Genomic DNA, 23,185 nt, shown 5'->3' on the forward strand with positions numbered 1-23,185 from the left:
AGAATAGATATACATATATTCACTGTAGTAAGAAATTCATGTTACAAGCGAAAATTAATAGCGAAATTTAATTATCCAGTTGACAAAGTAGAGCTAATCCTCTTTTAATCCAGTGGCTGACGGGATATGTTGTATCTAAAAGTAGGGACAATACGAAATTCGTCGAATGTCCGGTTGTCTTAAGAACACCATAACGTGCAGAAGTGATGTAAAGAGGACATTCGTATCGTTGTCCGACATGCAGTGAATCCACATGGGACGGTTTCATCCAGACGATCGGCATAGGTTCCCAAAGGATTTTCGGATAACTTTCTTCGAGTAGCATACTCGGCATATCCCATCTTGCACCGGCCAGATACATGCCGTAAACGTAAACGCCATCCGTTGGTGAAGTATTTAACTCAAACGTAGGAAATACCTAACGAATTGCGAAAACTATAACGTATTTTACCATTTTTAAATGTTGGATTATAATTAAGAAATGCATGAAACGAGAACCTTGTAATCGAAATCGATTTTATCGATGGGTATCTTGTATTTTCTTGCAAAGTTTTGCGTGGTCGCTGTGAGGAAACCGTGCGCGAACGAGAATCCGGATATCCAGAAAGTCTTTGGTATTCCCTCTGTCAACCATTTTTGGAAGAAATTCAATCGATCGAGAAAGTCTTTGACGAAGCCTGATAATGGTTTCAGAGTCGGATAGGCGCACGCTTTCGCCCAGGATGGTGGTATTTTCGCATTCAATATATGAATAGCTAAAACCTGTATAATTGGCACACATTGTACATGTACAATTTTGATTACGGTTTTTTGCCGAAAGCTTTTGGCGGCCATTCTATGTACATACTTCGAGCGCAGGAGTCATCACTATTAGCCCTTCCACTGCTTTTTCAACCATATCGAGGGATCTTCGAATTTCGTATAAAAGAGTGTTGTACCTCTCTAATTCTTGTATCAGTACCGTGTTCATGGATTCCATGTACATGACTGGATATCGTTTCTGCGCTTCTTCGATGTCGAACAGCGCGGGCATTTTATCGTATATATCTTTTTTTATGTTCAGTAGTATCTCATCCTGCTTAGAGGTATCGCCTACCGTTACCGTTCCCTGAATTAACATCATGGATTCGAAGAAATTGTTCGCTAGCTCGAGGTCCCGCGTTATTCCTGCATTCATATGCAATCCGAGCGTCTCTGGAGGTGGATTCAAAGGAATCCCTTCGATTTGCTTGATGTAGTCTTCGTATTCGTGTCTATCGCGCGTATACAATGGAAAAAGAGTAAACAAGTACAACTTTACACGAGGAATTGCTGTACCTTTTCGGTAGGGAATATTCCTGGCCGACGTCCGCGAAAGAGTAGTTCGGATCTGTGATCACGTCTTTGTTAAAAAAATCCTGTAATATCGTATTTAAACATCTCCGATCTCTGTCGTCCGTGACTCTGCCACCGTAATTGCACTCTCCTGTGAGATACACGATCGCTTTGAACGGAACGTCGCTGTAATCGTTTATGTACAATTGAAGTTGTTGGGCGGATATTTGAAGGTCGGATTCGTTAAAGCCTACACCGTAACAAGAATATTCTTTCGTTATTTGTTTTCTCGGTGCTTGTGAGCACGCGCAATAGAGAAGGAACAAGGACAAACGAACCATATTTAATGTTCCAACCCTGCGCTCCGTAATTTCGCCTCTCTTGCACCACGGCGTGAAAGAAACACAAAGCGTAGAGTAGCTTCGCGTACGCTCTCTTCTTTTTCAAGTCCTTGTCGAAAAAGTTTGGATCTCTGGCTGCCTCGGATTTGTACGATCTATAGTTTTACACGCAAAGAAGATATTGTTCAAGAAACTTATAAGATAAGTTGTGGGGTCCATTGCCTCCCGTACTTGCTATCAGAGGGACCGTTCCTCTAGCAAGCGCTCGACCAACCTTCCGTTTGTATTATACGCTCTTCGATCGACTACCCAATATCTTGGCGTCTAAGGCAGGGTTTGCTAGGATGCCTTACCGACGAGTCCACTAGCAGACTCGGGACGAAACGCTCTCCTCTCCTTTCCTTTTCCATCTCTCATCAACAGGACCCCATAGTGTCTTGTATAATATTTGTCTTACCTCATGATATTATTCTGCAATCCGGTCGGAGGTTCGTTAGTCATTTTGACGCCATTTTGCAAAATCGTAATAGGAAACTGATCCGAAGGATAGCTAGTGAGCCAGAGACGAAAGTGGGAGTGCGTGTTCGAAGGATCGAAGTGTTCACAGATGGTCTCCAACGTGGGCATCCAGGAAGCTGCTAGGTGACAGTTTTGCAAACAGATCCACTCGCCATCGCCTTGTCCTTGATCGATTAGCTTCTGAGCGATCGGCCCTTGACCTTGTCCCAGCGAGATCGAATGAAATTTCTCCGTGAAGTTCATGCTCTCTGCAAAGTTTGTCAACGCTTCCATCGGATCGGAGCCCGGAGAAAGGATAAAGATCAACGGTACCAGGGAATTCGAATCCGCGAAAGACTTGGAGATATCGAAGGGCGGAGGTACAATGAAATGTAAGCCCATTCCGGCTTCGACGAATCGTTGTATCTAAAAAATTTCGTCTTCGTGTTAGTTTCTTACAATAATGAAAAGAAAAATTTAACCATAGATAATTAGCAAAAAGAGTTATCGTTTATCTTTACCATGATCATCACTTTGTCTGTTCTGATCATTCTTACGACGATCAGCTTTTGAAACGGCGTCAAAGTTTTCTCCCATGGATCCGGTATCGGTGAATTCTCCGGGTCCAATAAATCGTAATAGTTCTTCCACGCGTTCAAGTTTCGAAGGAAATTTGCCCGAAAGTCGGCGAAACTTGGTAAAATGTGCACTCTACAAATCTCGCCCCACGATTTTTCTGGAAGCCAAGCGGACGCGGGATTCCTGGGGATTTCAGCTAAGGCGACGCCTCCGGTTAAAAAGAACGTTATCTCTTCTTTTGTGATCGCGTTCTCCGTCAGTAAGATCGTCGTGTACAAAACGAACGAGTATAAGACCTGATTGGAAAAGTCTATTAGAAGACGAACAACGTTAATTTCTATTACCTCAGAAACGTACCTTGTCTTTTTCGAATAACGATCTGCAAACGTTCTGGTACAGGGTGTAAGTGAAAGTTTCTCGCAAAAACAGGAGCCTCCTTTCGAGAATTTTACTCCTGTTTGCAGTTTCAATGGAATTAACATACAAATTGATGAACCACATTAACGAATACTGATACATTGGATCGATGTTGGGTAGATCGGTGATCGTGTAGTAAAGGGCAGAACTATGTTTCGCGATGGGTTTGTAATTTTGACGAAAACCTTCGATCTGCGTTTCGGTCTTTTTCGCAGCGGATTGTTTCTTCAATATATCGATGGAGAGAATCTTGGACGAGTCTAGGATTTCAATGGCGTCCTCGTCCTCTAAAATACTCGCACCGGATGCTGATAACGTCTTCAAAATATTGTCTTCCACTTGCTGTAAAGCTTTTCTATTCGCGGCGCTCTGAACGATCAGATATTCTCGCTTTTCCTGCAAATCTGGTCTTTCCTTCGCAACCACTATACCTGTTTATAAAATGCACAATTTTTATTTATGTCGATTTCTTTTGTTACGATATCTAAACAATACCTAAAAGCTGATCCTCCAAACCACTTATCGTTAAGGCAAAATTAATCAGCGTTACTTTGTTGAACACCTCCGGCAGGTAATGCGGATTGCGTAGCTTCGTTGTGATGTATAGTCTAAAGCGTAAACTATATTCGATTACTTTTTCGCCAAGCGTGATGAACCACAAAGCAGCCATTTTGTATATAGATTTCATTAGAATAGGATCAAGGGGCGCCGCCAGGTCTTCGAGAACGTTTTCGATGAGCACTGGTTTTCCTGAACAAATACATTATTTCTTGATTAAACCTAAAAAAAATCACCTAATTATTTATAGAATCGTTCTACGTTAGAAGTACCATATTCTATAGCTTGTTCTATAATATCCATGTAATCCGCATCCGTCAATTTCACGATCTCAAGTTCGTTTTGTTTCTCCATATTGCGAATCCATCTGTTCGCTTGGCTCTGAGGATCGACGAACAAACTCCATCTCTTCGAGTTGTCCATAATGATCGCGTTCTCCGTAGAGAACGAGTCCCGCGGTAAACCGTAAATATTCCAAGAATTGATCTTAATCTCGGATCCTAGGACCTCGACGAAGTCGTAACTATCCGAGCACGGTATTCTTAAGTTTTTCACGTAAGCTTTCCATTTGTCTAGACTCTCGATGCGATAGTTCGTCGTGAATGGTCCTAAGTATGCTATCATACCACACGAGATTAAAATATCGCCAGGCAGAGTGTCGTAGGACTGTTGTAAACTCTTTGCTGCCGCCGTCCAGCGATCCTTCTCACCCCCCAAACCGCTGATTAATTTTTCGGCTCGCGTCAGTTTGTTCCTACAGTTTGTCACCTATAAAGAAAACATCTGTGCAGCATTTACAAGTTATTAAGTATTTATGCAGCTCGGTGTATACGTACCTCGTCTTCAAGCTGAATTTTCTTCGCCAGGGTTATTTCCAGATTTTCGTTAAGGATGGCCAGCTTCTCGGTCAGCTCGGCTAGCATTTCACGCCTCTCGTTCAAGAATTTGACGGTATTTTCGTAATCGCGCTGCGCGTCATCCAGTTTTGCTCTTTTTGGCGCAACAACTTTTGCGACCTCGTCGTACAAAACCATAGCTCTGACCCATTTGCAGAGGCCCTCCGCCGCCGACGATGCTCTTGCTACGACTTTCGGCTCGAAGTTTTTGTCCGTCATATACTTTTCTTTAATTTCCTAAAAGTACCGATGACTCCTCTATTTCTTGGATTCGATAGGCTCCTATGAATACCATGATAACTAGCGATCGATGGACAGAGTATACCTGCATTATGCGCACAGGAATGTTGTCCTTATCGTATTGTCGCAAGGTTTCTAAAAATCTCATGTCCCCTAACAAACGTTTACTAGGACCCCAGTAATCTATCACCTTCCTACCGGTGGCAGGATCCTCGATTTTGGCGGGCGGGATGTCTAACATCACGCATACTGCAGCCATCACGAGCCTCACTCCGGCAGGAGGACTTCTCATTGTTCTTACGACCGCTATGTCAGCGGGCTTCAGTGTGTTTAGAGCCGCTGCAATTGCAAAACGGCAGAAGTAAAGCATAGAAATGAATTTGACATAACTACTAATATTACTACCACGAAAATGTACCAATCGCGTCTTCCAAAGCTGGTAAAGCTTCCGCTAGGTCTGCTTCGCACTCCGTCTTCAGATTCATCGCGATTTTAGCCTGCACGTTTGCCATGTCCTCGTCCCTCTTTACCATGATCCTTGTCTTCTCAACGCTTATATTCTCGGTCTCGATCTTCTTCATAGTCTCAGCCGTTTCATTCGCTGATGCTTCGAGTTGCGGCCGCAATTCCGACAATGTTATTCTCATTTGATCAATTTGTTCAGCCGCGTATTGCAGTTTATCCAATCCGTTGATATATCGATCTCTGGTGTGTAAGGAGAAACAAAAAGAAGTAATTATTTATTATTATTAGTCACATCTCGTACTCGTCACCAGAACGATTATCCTAGCCGTATTTGACGAGTCACTTCCTCTACCTAGCAAAGTGCGCCACAATACTACTTCTTTTCAATAACGAAACGCCAGACTGATTTTAAGTACCTGGCGAACGTAAGTTCTTCTTGCTTTTCTTTCATGAGTTCCGCGTACGTTCGTATAAGATCCAGAAAGCCCGCTGTTGTGATGTAAGTTTGTCTACCGGTAAGATTATAAAATCGAACGCTGATGTCTTTGGCGCAAACGTGAAAATATTTGCTGGAAGCCACGGCGTTGACCTTTACTTCTTCGTCGATGTTGATGTCGGTGGTACTGCGGAGAGCCACCTGCTCCAGGGCGTCTTCCGGCCAGACGTCGAACCAGTCGATCGTGCAACAATTCACGAGGCTCGGGTACAGACGTAGCCTGACCCTGAATGTGTCGCCGATGGGGCTGAAGCACAACAATATGTGCAACTTCTCCTTGCAACGGTTCACGAAGTACGCCAAGACCGCGAGGACCGATATGTCCAAGTTACGATTGCCGCCCTGCGCTGCTAACCGCGTCGTTTCGATAATCTCTTGCCTCTCCTCTATGGTGAAAAGATTGGGCACTTCGCCGGAATTCAGCAAGCTGTCGATGTCGCTCAGGAAAATTTCATCCTTGATTTGTCCCTCCGTAAACAGAAACACGTGATCCTTTCCTGCGCCGCCGGAATTCAAAAGTACCTACAGAAAATTGTTGACAAATTCGTAGGTATATGGTGTAACAACAAAAATAAGAACCGTTAAGAACCTTTTTTATATCGTCCCTCCATTCTTGTAAGCCATATGTGCTACCTATCTCTGGTTGAAACAGACCCTGACCAACCATACTGGCAGCCAATCTCGTTAGCGATTGCCTACCGGAACCACCCACGCCGACCATCAACAGACTACCGCAAGGAATCACCAGTATACGACATATTCTCGCGAGATGTTCGAGAGCGTAACGGAACAGAACAATGTCCAACTTGTGCCTATTCGTGAGATTGTAATCTTCCAGACAGGAGATCGCTACTTCCAGGTACTCGTCCATCGACTTCACCTCTTCGTAGCGACGATCAGCGGGAATAGTGTCCACGTCCATGAAGTTACCAAACAGAAGACTCTGGAGACTTTCTTCCGTTAAATGATCGTCGAATTTTGGCAGATAGCCAAACACTGTCTCAAACGATTCTTTCAGGTTGCTCCCGACCACGTCTTGGATCTTCAGAAAGAGCCATCGTCGGTCGAACTTGTCGATCAATCGATCTCCAAAGACCCTCAGGATCTCGTGGACCCACAGCTTCGTAAAGTCCGTTTTCGATTCGACGGACTCCTCCCTGATCATCACGCATCCGGTTATTACGCGCGCGAAATCGCGCAGATTAAAAAGATAGTGAGACTTGGTCGGCGTCGGTCTGAGCTCCTTCTGAGCGTTCCGATAGACGTTCATCGTCGCACCCACGATCTCCATGATCGTCGGCATAACCGCTGTAGTGAAGCCGTTCCGTTGCAGCCCAATGAACGCGATGTTCGTGAAGATTCTGGTGACAGTGTCCTCGGAAAAGTTACTGATGCTGAATAGATTGAAATGCCTGAGAAATCTTTGGTAAAGCTCCTGTCTGCTGCCGCCCGGCGGTGCCATAGCGCAGACGAACATAGTGTCGAATATATGAATGATTTCCGGCTGTTTGAGATCGAACCAAATTCCATGATCGAAGAATTGCCGCAGGAGTTCGATGGGTGGCTGAGAGCCATATGTTTCTTTCGCGGGCATGTTGACGTCGTCGATGAACACGACGCAGTGTGTACCGGGTAGCGGACCGTATTGGGTTCTGCGTCTCCTATAGAGCTTCAGCACGATCAACTCCTGGGTCTGCGCGGCAGTTATTTGCGGAGTAAACGTGACGAAATGCGGCAAGTATTCTTCTTCGCTTAGCTTATTCATGATCAGGTCTTTAATGTAGATGCTTTTCCCGGTGCCTGTTTCGCCGTATAGAAGGAAACGTCTGCGATGCTTTACGTGCTTCAGAAATAAGGTTTGATACTTGACGGTGTCGATGGTGGGTATTATCATCTGAACGATACTTCCCGTTTCCAGAAACTCCTCTTGCCTCGCAATGTCGGAATACCGTCTCCACGCGCCTCTACCCCGGTACGTGTAGAAACAATCGTGTATCAACTCGTCCGTCGGAAGAGAGATCAAACCTTCGACGAGAAATTCGGGCAGTGGGTGTTCCGTTTGTTCGTTCTTCCATAGGCTCAGATAATAGGCATTGAACTTCGAGCGGGAATCATGATCCAACGTGCCAGCAGCGCCCCAAACGACCGAGAGCAACATGGTAGCCTGCACCCACGCCACGATAAACTGTTCGAACGTTTTGGGATTCAATTCGACAGCATCGTCCATGAAGATCTGGAAAAGATTCATCGTCGACAGAACCTGATGAATTTGTCCAGCGGTTATAATCACGCGACAACTTTTTCGGATGAATTCCAAGCAGGGATCGATCAGCCACTGGAACAGTTGCTCGATGATCTCCTCGTGCCCTTCCTTCCACTCTGGGTTCAGAACGTTTAGCCAGGAACGAAAGAACGGCTGCCAGCCCAGAACGCGCGGCTCTATGTAGATCATCCCGCAGCGGGACACCGTGGCGGGCGAGGCGTGCAGAAGGTCCATAGCCTCGAAGATCATCGACATTTCGTTGGACATTTGCATCACCTCGCCAGAAGTCAGGCAAAGCTTCTTGTTATCGTCGAGAACGGTGTTCAGGTTCTCGATCCAAACGGCGTCGACCGGTCCGTCGAAGATGATCCACTTTCTGTCGGGTGTGTCCTCCTTGCAATAGTTCCGAAACGCGACAGCGCACACACCGTCCGTCCATTCGGACGAAACCGGGTCGAAGAATCCATATAGCTGTCCCAAAGTGATGGACTTAGGATTGATCGTGAAATACTTGGTCACTGCCCCGTTCTCGTTGCCCCACTCATGCATCAAAGTTAGAGCCGCGGCCAACGTGTACAAAACCGACGTTTTCCCACCGAAAGGTTCTCCGACTAGCATGAATCTATCAATGGTAATTTTGCGGATAAAACGAATTAAGACAGATAGCTTGATAATTAGCTTTTCCAAATAATAAAAATTCTGACAAACCCGTGACGCACGATCATCATTTCGAACGTTTGTATGATCTTCAAGAGAAAACCATCGACTGGTTGTAAGTTTTCTTTCTCTGCGACTTCGTGGACGGCCTTCAGGAGCACGTCGTAACTGGGCGAAGGAAGTTCCAGACCTGGGAATAAATCAGAGACGATGCCTTGGAATAGCGGGACGTCGTGGGCCAAGAATTTCGGCAGATTCACGTCGATCACGGATCTGAGTAAAAGCACCGATTCGTCTTCCAGCGGGAATTTAAGTTTGATATTCTGCGCCGCCGTTAGGACTGTTTTTACAGCTCGCATGCCGTAGTCGTAATGGGATTGCGTGGACAGTTGCTCCGAACAGAGTTTGTAGGTGGTGACAATTTTCGTGGACAGTTCGCGGGCGGTGCTGAAACCCGACGAATAGAGGAAGATTTCGGCGATCATAGCATAGTCTGGTACCATCATCGCCACCGTTCTAAAAAGAACTTTTAGATTGTCGGGCAACTCCGTGCGGCCTGCGTAGCCAGGATTCATCGTGATGCAAACGTAGACGGCAGGGTTTAGCTTTAATTCCGTCCCTTCGAACAGGAACGTCTCCATTTGGCCGCGCACCGCTTGGATGATGCAGAGAATTTGCTGCGCGACCACGGACAGCACTTCCAGCTCAATTCTGTTGAACTCGTCGAAACAGGACCACGCTCCGCACGACGCGAGGCCTTTGAAGAATTTACCCATGTTCTTATAGTCCAAACCCTCGGAACAATTGAACACTACGCACTGCACTGCTATCGCTCTGCTCAAATCTTTCGTAGTCTCGGTCTTGCCTGTACCAGCTGGACCTTCCGGTGCTCCATTTAAGTGCAAAGAATATGCCCCGATTAACGTGCGATAACATCTATGAACAAATTTGAAAAATACGTTACTGTTAATATCTCGATAACGAAGTCTTGGTCGACGCATTATTATTATGTTACGTGACAATACCTATCCGTTAAAGGGGTAATGACGAGACGAGGACAATTTCCAATATACTCGTACGCGTACGACACCGTTGTGTATATAATTCTGACAAATACGTCGTCCTCCCAATAATAACGCAGTTGCGCCAACCATTCGAAGTCCGTCTCGTCCGTGATCTTCTTGTCGATCAAGGACTTGACGACGTCCATAGCGTGCACGTCCAATGTAATGAGAGCGTTCAACGTGGTACGATTTTGATTTGAGAGTTGCCCTGGGCAATAGATCTTACTTAGCAAAGGTGAATGTTTCTAAATAGAATCTTGGCTACCTCGGACCAGTTCAACCATCTCCAATACTTGAGACATGAGTTTCGCGTAGAGCGTTTCCATGGCCGAAAGCATGTGAGTCATCAAAACGTTTTGAACTTCCATGCTCCAATAAATTTGAGAGACGCATAGTACGACCATACCGGGCCATATGAGTACCCACAGAACTCGCTTGTTCACTTCGTAATCTAAGTAGCTCATGAGGACTTCGTGCCTTATAGACTTTACCATTTGTTCCTCGACCTGTGATTTGTATTTCTAGCTTTCTGCCTACTGTTGACCTTACGTTTATAAAACCCTATAATTGTACATACCTGAATGAGCCACCGTTCTACGCAACCTCTCGCTTCAACCGTTAAGATTTTATCCTGCATATTGACTACCTCATTGTCTTCGCTAAACATCGAATATATCTCCATTTGATCGTTAAATCTGTAAAGAAATGTTAATGATACGCAAGAAAATTAACTTTTATTCGTTAGCCGGTGTCTCACATTTCTTACCCTAGTTTATTTATCCCCTCGAACAATTTTCGAAGATGCGGTTGCACGCGCATAGGTTCCTTGGTCTCAGATAATATCTCGAGCATGTCGTCGTTACTTAGGAAAAAAAATCGGGGAAAGAAAAGTCTCTTCTTCTCTAAGTAATTCAACACGCCATCGTTAACTTTCTCCATCAATGTATTGGCTTCCAGCATAATTTCGAGGAGGCCCACCTGAAAATCATAGTCGTGTAATTTCCTTCAAATAAAAAAATTACTACTCGGTGTAATGGATTTTTCCGCTTACAGAGCCTGCGGTTTCTCGAACTCGAGGATCTTTAGTGACGCCATTCATCGCGCTGCGAAATATTCGATCGACCTGAATAAACAGCATCTCCTCTTCGGGCAATTGAGCCACGATATCCCTGCTCGAAAATATGGGTAACAAATACATCCAGTGTACTTGTACCTATCATGAACGATAACAATCATAAATTGGCTGGCTCGATTAAAAAGATCAAAAGTATACGTAAGCAAGAAGTACGAAGAATTTTTTTAGATACTTTAGTCCATTCTTCGATCGTCGATTGCATTCGCAGTAAGAGAGAGTAAAAATCTTTAACTTCCTCCTCGATTTGCTTGACGAACGCCGATCCCCGCATCGCTTGGACTTTTATGATGTGCTCCTCCAAAAGACCTTGAATATCGTCGAGCTGCGCCAAGATATGCACTCCCGTGTCTTTGTACGACACAGTGGTGAATAATACGTCGTCCCACTCGCTGATCATCTTCGCCAATGATTCCTCGAGCATCTGTTCTTTCGTTGCGCTCGTGCTTATCATTTCATACCTTGAGCGAATACGGAACTGAATCAATCGTGATATTACACACTATTAACGAGACGTCGTTCTTTTCTCTAGTACGGATTCTATTACTTTTCTAAATTTTCCATCAGATCCATATTTATAATCTTTCGGAAGGTTGTTCCAGCGTTAGGAGTAACGTCGAATCCAGATATAAGCGACATTTCATCCCAGTGAATTTGTCGCACTGCCGGATTTCGGAAAACGGCTAACAGAGGTACGTATTTCTGGGTTGAGATAACGACAGCGATAAGAAAATGTCTTGATCAGGGATTTTAGCCCCGAGTCGAACCTGATTCAGTTCTCAGTTTCATAAGTAACTCACGTAACCGTGTTAATCAATGCATGGAGATATGATTAACCCGGTTAACCCGCTCATACGATGGGTTATACTATTACGATTAACCTGCTCCTACTACGGTTTATTTTACTACAGTTAACTTCCTTCACAACTGATTATTATGGATTATGTAACAGGCGTATTCGTTAACTAGTAGTCGCAGTAGTCATTGTGATAGCATACAGTTTACATCCTTAATTTCGTCAATTACGTTAAGGTTTCTTGTTTTTTAAGTTAAACTAAGTAAATCTAATCTATATCGTAAGAATCACCTTAAACCATTTGATGTCCTCGATGAGTTGGTGGCAAAGGTTTAAAGGCGCCGGTTGCTGAAAAGGATCCGGATCGTCCGGCGATCCTATGAAACTAAGAAACGCATATAGCTATTAATTTGTATGTATTTAGTTGTATGTATAGAGAACGAAAGACGAAGAGGGACTGAGAGTTGAGATCAGTGGTGTAATACGATCTAGTGTCGAATATCCGTGTTAGACAACAAAAAGGAAAAGTATGGGATCCTTTACCCGTGCGGATAACTTATCGCAAGTTCCATTTTTATTCTTGTCCTATACTGTTTGCTGATCTTATTGAAATCTCCAAAATACTCGGTTGACTTGTTGTCAATATCGTCCGAATCTAAGTACTCAAACGGGCCATCTAACCAAACATCACGACATCTCTGCCAGCGGTAACCGCGATAAATTAAATCGTAATATGGCATTATGTTTTCTTTCAGTTCATTGATGCGAGGATACTGAGAGAGAGGGTACTGAAAGAGCTTCTCCTCGTCGTTGATCGACTTTATCCTTTCGTCCATACGTTCTAGGTCGCGTGCGAATTTTCGCATAAATTCTATGTACTCCCGTATACGATTCATGTCGTCCATGTCGTTCATTATTTCCAACCTGATAATAACAAATTAATGATACAACAATCTCTGGCGGTAATACAACGCTGGTACAGTAACGCACGCGTTACTTCCACTATTGGGTCATAAATCTTATAAAAGTTAACCTGGGAAACATGTTTTCGATTTCTTTATTTACGACTTCGATTCTACTTTGGAGCTTGTCCTCCAGCTCGAATTTTATTTGTTCATAAAGAGCGTTGCTTTGATCGAATATCGGCCTTATCCGCTTCAGCCAATGAATAGTAGTGTTATTTAGTTCAATGTGATCTTTGGTTAAAGCTGTCATTTCAATTAGAGACGCCATCATACGCAACGAAAGAGTAATCTTTTCTTCCAATGATCTCATTAACGTTGACGCGGCCCATAACATATATTCGCCTAAAATAATACTATCTTTATTGTATAAAACGGTACATGTGGTGTAAAAGACGAAGCTCAATTTTACTACTATTTACGGATTGACGTACATTTTATGCGTAAATAAATATACCTAATTCAAGCAATTCTTTGGTAGTATTGGGAACATTCGAAGCTCGTTCTCTCACAGTTTCAAACGCGTTGCAAATTTCAAGATTGAAGAGACGATGACTCTTGACCAGTTCCTCGATAATCAGTTCGCGAGCTTCTTTCGTATATTGAAGGAGACCAGCTTTCGCTGCGACTTGATGAATTATGCCTACAGAAAAGTACTCATGATCCGGCTGAAATAATTATTCATCATAAAATTCACAGCACGTACTGTTATATAAATATTAAGAAGATCGATTCATAACGGTGTTTCTACGCGTCTATTGCGAGAAATAATTTAATAATGATTTTGATTCACGTAGTCGGTCGAAAAGAGTTGGCGCTCAAACGTATCTAATATTGAACACGATGGAAATTCATATAATTAAAAAAAGAATAAGTGCTATATAGTAAAAACCGAACGTTGATACATATAATTTACCATGCCATTTATTTCCCAAATAAATTGATTAAAATCTTCGACTTTCATTACACATTCTTGAAAAGAACGTCCCATGCTGACATAAGCAACGATATCGCTGTGTGTTTCCGGACCGAAAACAACACGAAACTTTTTATACAGTTCCTCGACGTAACTGGTTAAGGGTTGGAAAGTATTTTGCAAAATGTACGCGACTCGTCGATGCGTTTCCTCCAAATACCATTCAGGTAAAATAATTTTGATGTATTCATGGTCGGATTTTACACCGACCCAAGTGTCCAATGGCTGCAGTTGCTGTCCTACGTGACTGATTTGATCGATTATGTTGTGAAATGCGACGCAAATCTCGCGCATAGTTGGACTGAGGAACAGCTCGTTCTGCTCGCATTTCAATCGCAACTACGAGACAGAAAACATTGCATTTGCGTAAAATCGTCCTTCCTGAAATTAGCTACAACGGTCATTTTTCGATTATCGATCGATGAATCGAATGGCGGTTTGAAGCTTACGATCTTGATCGATAACGTTTGACCTCAAAATATATTTTCCTCTTTCTTCGACCGACAAAGCAGATTAATTGCATACTTGGAATAATGGTACAGTTTCCCAGCTCTTCAAAACATCGAGCAGATGTTCGATGGAGTTTATCATGTGCGTAATCACTTGAAGAGCGAGCAAATTGTTCGCGCAATCGAAGAACTCGTGTATCGATGGCGGGGGTACGTCGTATAGGTAACGCGGTTGAGAGATCAGTCGCATGATGTCACTGTAGTAAGTACTACTGACGCCGAGCGCGCCTTTTTTCGTATCCGCTTCTACTAGGTCCAAAAACCTTAAACAGCACGGAAAATATCAAGAATAATTGTACAACCGATATCTTATTTCGCGTTACGTTATCATTGTGCTGTGAAAGTAAGCGAAACAATCAAAATCCTCGCAAAGAAAGTGTACGCGAATGAAAAAACCAACGAACTATGATCGCGCGTGTGATATAGTGTTATTTCGAGCAGTGTGAAATGTGCAACAAGTGACAAAATTACGTGACTCACGAAGAACCAAAACGAAGTGCAGAAATACTCTGATTTTAAATTTGAAGAAATATACAACCTGTTGAAATCGAGACAACCCAGCTCCCGGTAACGTCCAAAGTCGCAAATCCACTTTGGCATGAGAAGATGCGCTTTAGCCACTATATTTCTCATCAACTTGTGGGGTAAGTAATACTTTTTCATAATTGCACAACGATTTTTCAAATACTTCGGATACTGATCCGTTCGTCCGGCGAGTTTAAATGGCGGGATAGGTATCGAGTCCTCGTTACATTCTTCTTGACATTCTATCGCGATCACTCGTTTCACGGCCTGTTCGTGCATCGCTCGATGATATCGTATTTTAGTTTCGTTCAGTTGATCTTCGAAGATATCTGCATATTTATATCGTAAGTTAGGAGCTATCAAGTTTCGTATGTTCTCTTCCCATTCCTAAAATAGTTCAAATCAAACCGTGTAGTGATGCGTTGTACTCGATTAAGTGTACAATTTAACATGCGTACAGGGAGAAGGTTGTGCGCGGGCAATTTGTCCGCGAACTCTTTCATTCTCGTAAAATAAACATATTGAGGCTGTTCCAATACACATTTGTGAACTGTTTGACAAATGATTGGGTTTCTTTCATGGTGGACCTTCGATCTCGTGATCCTGGATTCCAGCACGTTGTGTACTTCTTCCATATCGAGCTTGAAAAAATGATCGGGAAATTTCAGGCAAAGAAATTGGAGACTCGTGTATAATTCCTCCAGGAACAAATTATTTTATTACGAAATAAACAAGAATATGACAATGTTTCTGTGTTATGTAATTGAGAAATTTCATTCTGTATGTTTATTCGCAATTTTAATGTGAATTGAATTAATTATTTTAAATATTTAAAGAAACTAAACGTAGATCCTTGAAGAGGTTAACTAAAGATACAAACACGCGTGTACCTTTCCTAGTCTGAATATATGATCGGGAAATTCTTTCATGGTTATTTCAGGTAAAGAATCTTCTTTTGCGTCTACCATTTTTAATCAATGCTTTTGAATAAACTTTTTCATGTCTCGGTCAGTTGACAAATGTATGAATTCAGCAATAAAACTGAATACTGCCGAATGTTATTACAAACGCAGTATCGTACGGATAAATGAAAAATAATTAAAGGTACGTTCGTCGTGTATCGTCGTTAGAGTGATAAATTTATTTTAAATGATACATATTATAGTAAACGCGAACAAAATACCATTAAGAAAATAGATTAGAAATATGAAAAGTTACAGTTGCGGATTAAATTATTGCGCGTGAATTATTGTTGCGAAAAGTCCATCTTCTTTATTTCACAAAATGGAACGTGAATCACAAAAGAACCCAGCAAAGAAGCGACGTATGAGAAATTGCGTCTTTTTCAGTTTTACCGTGAATTACGTTCCACCCTGTATACATATATGGCACACGCTCATCTTGAATCTAGCATTTTAAACCAAGCGATAGTCAAAATGATAATAAAAGTTAAAATAAATGCATTCAATTGACGTTAACGAAACGATTATATTTGAACATAAAAATTGATATAATTACGCTTAAATATTATAATGACAAAATTGCCACTAAATAAAGAAAAGACAGTTGCTTGAGAAACGATTGGAGATGCAAAATTAGTCTATCAGACTGCGCCGATACGTTCGACGAGTATAAGTAAAAAGAGTATGTAATATAAACGCGAGTCCAAGAACGCTTTGTAAACAAGTTACGACAGGGAAAAAATGGAATATCTTTACTCGATAAAGAGATTGTATTGATTCGTGTTTTATTGAATAACCCAATGGACATAAATGAATTATTTATCAACTATGACATTTTGTCCATGACAAATTCTATTATGCCTAAATATGATGTCAAAACGTTATAATTAATAAATAATTAACTTACGTTCATTGTCTTGCTCGATAAAAACCAATCAAGATACAACTCCTCATCTTTCTTATCTTGTATATGTACAAAAATAAAAGAACAAACTTTCAAATTGTTAATATTTTTGCTTAACTTCAGTTGACAAATTGAATTTGACATTCTATTATTTGTTATTCATAAAAGCCAAACAATCGAACCCCGTGAGCCTACGTAGTTATTTTCGAGGATTATATTCATTTAACCACAGTCGTACTTGTTTAAAAGTTTGTAAATAAACAAAGTAGATAATTATTGATTAGCTATAATCTGGCGTGTACAACTTCTACCGTATCTTTCGTGTTTAATACTTTTCTTCAAGGAGCATCTTCATAATGCATTTTTGGACGTATGCTTATATAACAATTTCTTCTTATTTTTAGGACATATTGGCATAGTTTAATACTATACATTAACAAGCAATTAAAAAACAGTTTGGTAGAAGCGAGTAGATCGTACAAATAGAATGGAAGTATGAAGCGCTACGACTTAAACGATAATCATAATTTTAAATCGTTATAAATCGTACGTTCGCCGTCTCATCGATCAAAAACTTGACGATGGTTTTCTCGTAATCGCACGTTAGTTGACTAGAACTCCGAACATCACGTCTTTACAACTCTATCGAACGTTCTCGCCGATTTTGGTGATAAAGTGTTGAGATAAAATCCTGAGATAATTCTGATATTTAGTATTTTGATATATATATATATATCTTAACATTGTGGAAGTAGTATTTCTCGCTGGCTATACATGTACGCAACGTTACATCCCTTATTCGTGACTTCCTCTTCTCGAGTATGAAACAGTTTTCGAACCTGGCCGATAAACATCGAAGACACTTGCCCTGTACACCTTAATCGCGCTTAACTATCCGATTAACAAACAATTAAGTATGACAGCCTTTCTCCCAAAAAATGTTTGGTATCATTCTCATCGGAAAATCTGAGAAATACCACAAAGCGTTAAAACAACATATCTGGCATGGTCCGTTTACGAAAGTTTCACACCTGTTTTCGTTACTTTTATTCCTAACGCCACTTGTTCTGTTGTTTTCATTTCTTATAAAGTTTCACTATCTTATCCTATGACCGAATTGTACAATCGTTTCGTTCTTCAGCGCGTAAATAGTTATATACAAAGACACACTTGAATCACTTCTCCATACATCTCGTACGGTCTCTCTCGATAAACTTCGCAATAATTACATTCTCACTGCTCGCATGTCTCCGCAACGGAACTAGGAGTAACTGCTTACAACAGATCTATCGATAAAGCGACACTATATAAAAGATGTTTCACGTTGCACGATAAACGCACATGCGAATTTCATTGGACAACGCTTACAGTCAGTGGTGGGCATTCGAATCTGTGCTTCAAAGAAATTCGAAACTTTCGAGATTGTGAAATTTTTAATCGTTTCGAACATTCTTTTAATACCGGACAGTACTGAAAGTTTTGATCGGTCTTGTTTTTGAAAAATGCATAAATGTATCAATTTATAAAAATTTAAACAGCTATTGAAATTTATTAAATGTATTTTTTTTAAATTTACGAAAAGCTTTATGAATCTATAAATTCATTTATTTTGTTATTTATAGAAAATTACTTATTAAGGCTTCAAGATCAACCAAGACCGAATAAGATTTTTTACTTCTAGTGTCGAATAATGTTTGAAACGATTTGAATTTAACGTCACAGATTCGGAACGATCCGATTTTGAATCCACCACTATTTACAGTACAATGGAGTTAACAATAATGATGGCTTTAGCTATTTACTTCTTACAGTCATAGAATATATACAAGATGGTAAAAACAAAGCTTGCGCAACGAGTCGCTTTTTATACAAATTCCTATCTTATAAGTAAAAGAGTTGCTATGTTTGATCTACTCTTTCCATGACAATGAATAATTAAGTAGTGATGCATGACTAATGTAACATTGAAAATATATCGCGAAAAAATATATATAAATGTATACATATTTATGTATATATGTTTATGCATATGTATATGTATATTTGTGTGAAACGAGTTTCGAGCGAGAAAGACTAAAAATAATTTCACGTCATTGCCATGGGTAGTTAAGATCGCAGGATATCTCTTACTAAATTTCTAACATTTCTCACGAGGCATTTATGGTAGACTTACAACGTGAATATGAATGATTAATGTGAGTTCTAACTACGTGGTATGATATATAGACAATGCTCGCGCAACTGTAAAGTGTATAAAATATTTTAAATAGTGAGCGAAGCCAGCAAAATAGAAGAATATACGATTTCTAATACATCTCGTATCTGTTGCATTTGTCCTGTTCTCATTCTTACTTCTACGTTTGACGAGTTTTCGTTTCATGAAAGTCTACGAAGCCTTCTTTCGATGCACACACATCAAGTGAGGATCTTTTAAAAAATAGTCTCTCTGTAATTGTATTTTTTTTTTCTTTCTTTCAATAACAGTAACAGTAATTTAAAATTAAATTAAAATGTAATATTATTAAATCAATTTAATTTATATTAAAAAATTAATCGTAACGGTATAGTAGTTATGTTAATCACATATTGTGAAATAAAGTTTGTAAATTAAAATAACAAATTCTAAATACAGAGAGAAAACAGCTAGAACAGTCCAATGCAAACGAAAACTCAATACAGAAGACGTAAATGTACATATTTAATTATTAACTTGTTACTTAGATGTATCACAATGAAGTATATATATATTAGTATCTTTTTTGTAAGCTATCTTTATGCGAATGAAATCAAATTTAATGTATATATATATATATATTTATATTTATATTTATATTTATATGTATATGTTTGCGTGTGTAAATCTTCCTTTTTAAAACGATACAAACAAGTACACTATATAAAAATAACGTTTCCTTTTTAAAGATAAAATCACGTTTCAATATCATAGTAAATATCTTTGCAAGAAAACAAAAGGAATCTCTTTGCTTTTTATTTTCAGGCATTACTCTATTGGATTTTAGTTACTGTTGGATCATAACGGTAAAAGATAGATCAAATTAGCACGCGGTTGCGTCAATGACTCCGGAAAGAATTCTGTTAACTTATCGTACAATTCAGTTCTTAAAGTGTGAATATCACGCGTAGTTGGACAGTACAACGACGTACCCATGTTAACTAAATTTCCTATCACGCTGCCCGAACTGTTCGAATTTGTGGCTTCTCCTAATAAAGAGTTTTGTTCTCTGAATAGAATAGACGTTAACAATTGAAACTGTAACGAAGAAATGCATAAAGTTCAAAATGCAAAATCAATAAAATGTATTCACCCGTTACTGATAAAAGATGTTAATACCTCTTTTGTCTGTTCCACATCGTTATGATCGATAATCTCCGATACTTTCGTCTGTAAATACTCGAGCGCTTCGACGCTGTTGTTCAAAGCTAGTTCTTCAAACTTGTGCTTTCTAATAAGTAGTTTGCATCTTTTTAGAATTTGTTCATGAGAGGGTCTACATAATTTTAGTTGCCAGAAATCATCGAGTCGTAAGCTTCGAAGACGGGACCTGCCAGGATTTCCACCAAACAAGTAATGAACCTAACGAATAATAATAGTAAAACCCTCTTATAAGCTACAACAACAGGAAAGTTTTTCGTAAATGACATATAACGAACCTTCTTCGCGTGATCGTAAACTAATTGATGAGCGAATCGTGGGCATGGTTCGTAATCTTGCATTTTGTTCCAATATTTCTCGCCAACATTCTCGTTTCGATAAATGCAAGACCACTTATTGTTCTTAATATTGTAAACCCAAAAAGAATGTTGTACATTATCGTCTCGCTTATCTTTGTCTTTACTTAAACCCTGAGTAAAAAATAATCGAGAGGAATTTAAATATCGTCTCCTTCAATATCAGTTTTTAATAAATAATGATAACGATTATTACTTGCGTCGTAATCATTTTCAGTAATAAGAATTGTACAATACTAACCGATAAAATGTAAATTTCTCCTAATTCTGGATCAATCGTCGCTCTTTGTGCATAACCGACTGCTGGAACGTGATTCGAATCTTTTGTACTAAAATCATTGAAGCTTATATGCTCTATGTGATGTGTATCAATTTCGTATGTGAAAAAGTCACTAAGGTATTCCTTGCCCCTTTGACCCGCAAAAATATACAGTTTCCTCAATCCCTGCGAAAAAGTATAACTTTAAAATCATATTGTACTAAAAACAATTATATAAATAACTTTTCGAATATATACCGGATGGAATAACATAGAATGTCCGGCTCTAGATCTAATTGTTGGTACATTAGTAGGGCATGTTCTCGCAATATCGCAGGCAAGTCTATTCCATGTACCAGTTGATACATGATAGGAATACAGTCCAGAAAAAATTGGTTCAGTTGTGCCTGGTACCATACCGTGCTCATCGGAACTGTGGATTAAATGAACGTTTTAAAACGCTAATTGCTACATTTATTGTGACACAGAGCTTACTTTGTCGGGGAAACAAGTACGCGACCACCAAAAATGTAAATGGTTCGCTTTTCAATATCCATAGACATCTGATGATCAAAAATTAATTGGGGTCCTCCTACAGCTCCTGTATCTTCTGAGATTTGTGTCCAATGATCCGATTCAATATCATAAACGAAAAAATCGCTTTTCAAGTTTTCTGGTATTCTATATTGTGTGTCTAAGTATCTACCAAAGGTAAAAAGTTGTCTACGTTTTGGATCAAGGCACATTTTATGACAAGATCTTGCACTTGGACCACCCTACAATTAGACATTTAAATTTTCTATCTAACATCTATTCTCCTTCAATTACTTACCACAGTTTCAGTATCCTTACATATGATGGTCCATTTATTAGAAGCTATACTGTATGCCCATAAATCCGATAGGTCTTGATTTCCATCCCATCCACCAAAGAGGTAAACAAGTTCTGCAGATGGATCAAGTACCATTTGATGACCACCTCTCATTCCAGGCTTAAGATCATTAGTCGACAATTTAGACCAAACTGCTCTATAAGTCTGAGCATTGATATAGTCGTTCAAAAGACCCACTACAAATTGTGTTACTTTTTAAAACTGTATTAATTTAACTTATAACACGAGGACGAATAAATGGAAACTCACTCATAACAGCATTACTTATGAAACGTTCGGCTTGCAGATGATCCCCCTTTATAACTAATAAATCATACAATCCTGTCATTCTAGGATCTTCCAATGCAACCCCAGTGACTCTCTGTAGAGTTTCTACAATTTCTGGTTGCTCGAGTCTCCTGAAGTGTTTCATACATAGTCTTATAACTTCTTTTTGACGATACTGTGAAAAAATAAGAGAATGTTACTTAGTGGTTGCTCAGCATATATGTAAATTGAGTGTATGTATATTTTACAAAAAAATATATTTTGTATTATTTACCAGATTGAACCATTCGATATAAGGCTTGATAATTTTAGGATTGTCGATACCAGTTAATCGTACATGCCAAATAGAGAAATGAAAACTGGGTCCCCAAGATTGTAATGGAAGAATCTTTATATATTTAATTGGGAAGTAATTCTCTTCGTTTCCTAATGTATGTTTTAATTCAAATGTTTCTGATGTAGAGTCATTTTTTAATCCACTGAAAAGATACAAGTACTTGTCAATTACATACGTGTATTTACAGTTTTACTTTAAATCATAAGTTTTCGACCTACCTTTCTAAGAGCTCCATCATATTTTCTGCTTCTAGGCTACCGTACACTTTAAACTTTTTTATATTACACACATGTGTTTTCTCATATTTACCAAACGTAATTGTTTTCACAATTGAGGGGCATTGCAATTTTAATATAAGAAACTGAAAAATCAGGATATTCGTCATATGTATTTATGCTTTTATACATTATATTAACAATATCAATGTTAAATTTATTTGGTGAATTAAATAAAGATTCGTGGCTTGAGCATTTTACAAATTTTTTAAAGGCCTCTTCGATTTTGTAAACATATACTGTTATTTTTTTAACAATGTTTACCTGTGGATGATTGTCAATATCGGAAGACCAGCGTGATGTCTGATCCGATGGCTTATCTACGAGGATATTTCTAAAAGAAAGAAAAAGAACGTTAATATAAAGTTTCGTATGAAATCCGGCGTGATCGAGGCAGTTATTTATTTTATAATTTCACGTATATACGTGTTCGCTTTTCATCGTGACCGTTACTTTAGGTTAGAGAATCGTTATCAGCTAACAACCATTTTCTAGTCTGCAATTACGAAATTGTCGTAAATAAATTGTTCAATAATTGGGAGATGCTTACTCTGGCACGTAAGACGACGAGAAGCTGGAACACTTATAAATTTTAAACTCCAAAACTTTCTGAAAATCGCTATTCTCGTTGGACGCCATGTTACACAAATGACATAAGCTTTAGCACACACTAAATGTGTGTGCCATTTTCATAGATATATATCTAAGGATGAGCGCCATATGAAAACATGACCCGGTGAACGGTAGTAGTGTATGACAATATACATACTTGAAATTAATCATTTATGCTAGGAACTCTACTAGACTTTTTACATATTTTACGATTCTTATTTGTTTACAATTATAATAAT

The 23,185-nt window shown here is 39.7% G+C and overlaps 2 protein-coding genes across 2 annotated transcripts; both read right to left on the bottom strand.

The window, feature by feature from the left end:
- Nucleotides 1-42: 42 nt before the first annotated feature.
- Nucleotides 43-14,270, bottom strand: Dhc62b (Dynein heavy chain at 62B). The gene is made up of 29 exons (XM_076776697.1): nucleotides 14,180-14,270; nucleotides 13,595-13,993; nucleotides 13,136-13,346; nucleotides 12,750-13,023; nucleotides 12,260-12,640; nucleotides 12,008-12,101; nucleotides 11,468-11,622; nucleotides 11,096-11,381; nucleotides 10,840-11,001; nucleotides 10,555-10,766; nucleotides 10,366-10,483; nucleotides 10,054-10,294; nucleotides 9,750-9,996; nucleotides 8,776-9,660; nucleotides 6,394-8,689; nucleotides 5,725-6,326; nucleotides 5,262-5,548; nucleotides 4,929-5,182; nucleotides 4,544-4,840; nucleotides 3,980-4,475; nucleotides 3,645-3,899; nucleotides 3,090-3,580; nucleotides 2,675-3,028; nucleotides 2,113-2,579; nucleotides 1,653-1,810; nucleotides 1,318-1,564; nucleotides 848-1,253; nucleotides 499-762; nucleotides 43-418 (listed from the first exon to the last, which is right to left on the bottom strand). The coding sequence occupies exons 1-29, from the start codon at nucleotides 14,243-14,245 to the stop codon at nucleotides 68-70; spliced, it is 10,956 nt and encodes a 3,651-aa protein (XP_076632812.1). The 5' UTR covers nucleotides 14,246-14,270; the 3' UTR covers nucleotides 43-67.
- Nucleotides 14,271-15,378: 1,108 nt separating this feature from the next.
- Muskelin (muskelin 1) lies at nucleotides 15,379-23,109 on the bottom strand. Its single transcript, XM_076777261.1, has 12 exons — nucleotides 22,885-23,109; nucleotides 22,599-22,668; nucleotides 22,278-22,420; nucleotides 21,997-22,201; nucleotides 21,705-21,897; nucleotides 21,396-21,631; nucleotides 21,059-21,339; nucleotides 20,822-20,996; nucleotides 20,546-20,749; nucleotides 20,227-20,418; nucleotides 19,907-20,149; nucleotides 15,379-19,825 (listed from the first exon to the last, which is right to left on the bottom strand). Exons 1-12 carry the CDS (start codon nucleotides 22,971-22,973, stop codon nucleotides 19,586-19,588), a joined length of 2,271 nt encoding a protein of 756 aa, XP_076633376.1. The 5' UTR covers nucleotides 22,974-23,109; the 3' UTR covers nucleotides 15,379-19,585.
- Between the last annotated feature and the right edge of the window lie 76 nt (nucleotides 23,110-23,185).

Source organism: Colletes latitarsis, chromosome 11 (assembly GCF_051014445.1).
Source record: "Colletes latitarsis isolate SP2378_abdomen chromosome 11, iyColLati1, whole genome shotgun sequence".
NCBI classification, from domain to species: domain Eukaryota; kingdom Metazoa; phylum Arthropoda; class Insecta; order Hymenoptera; family Colletidae; genus Colletes; species Colletes latitarsis.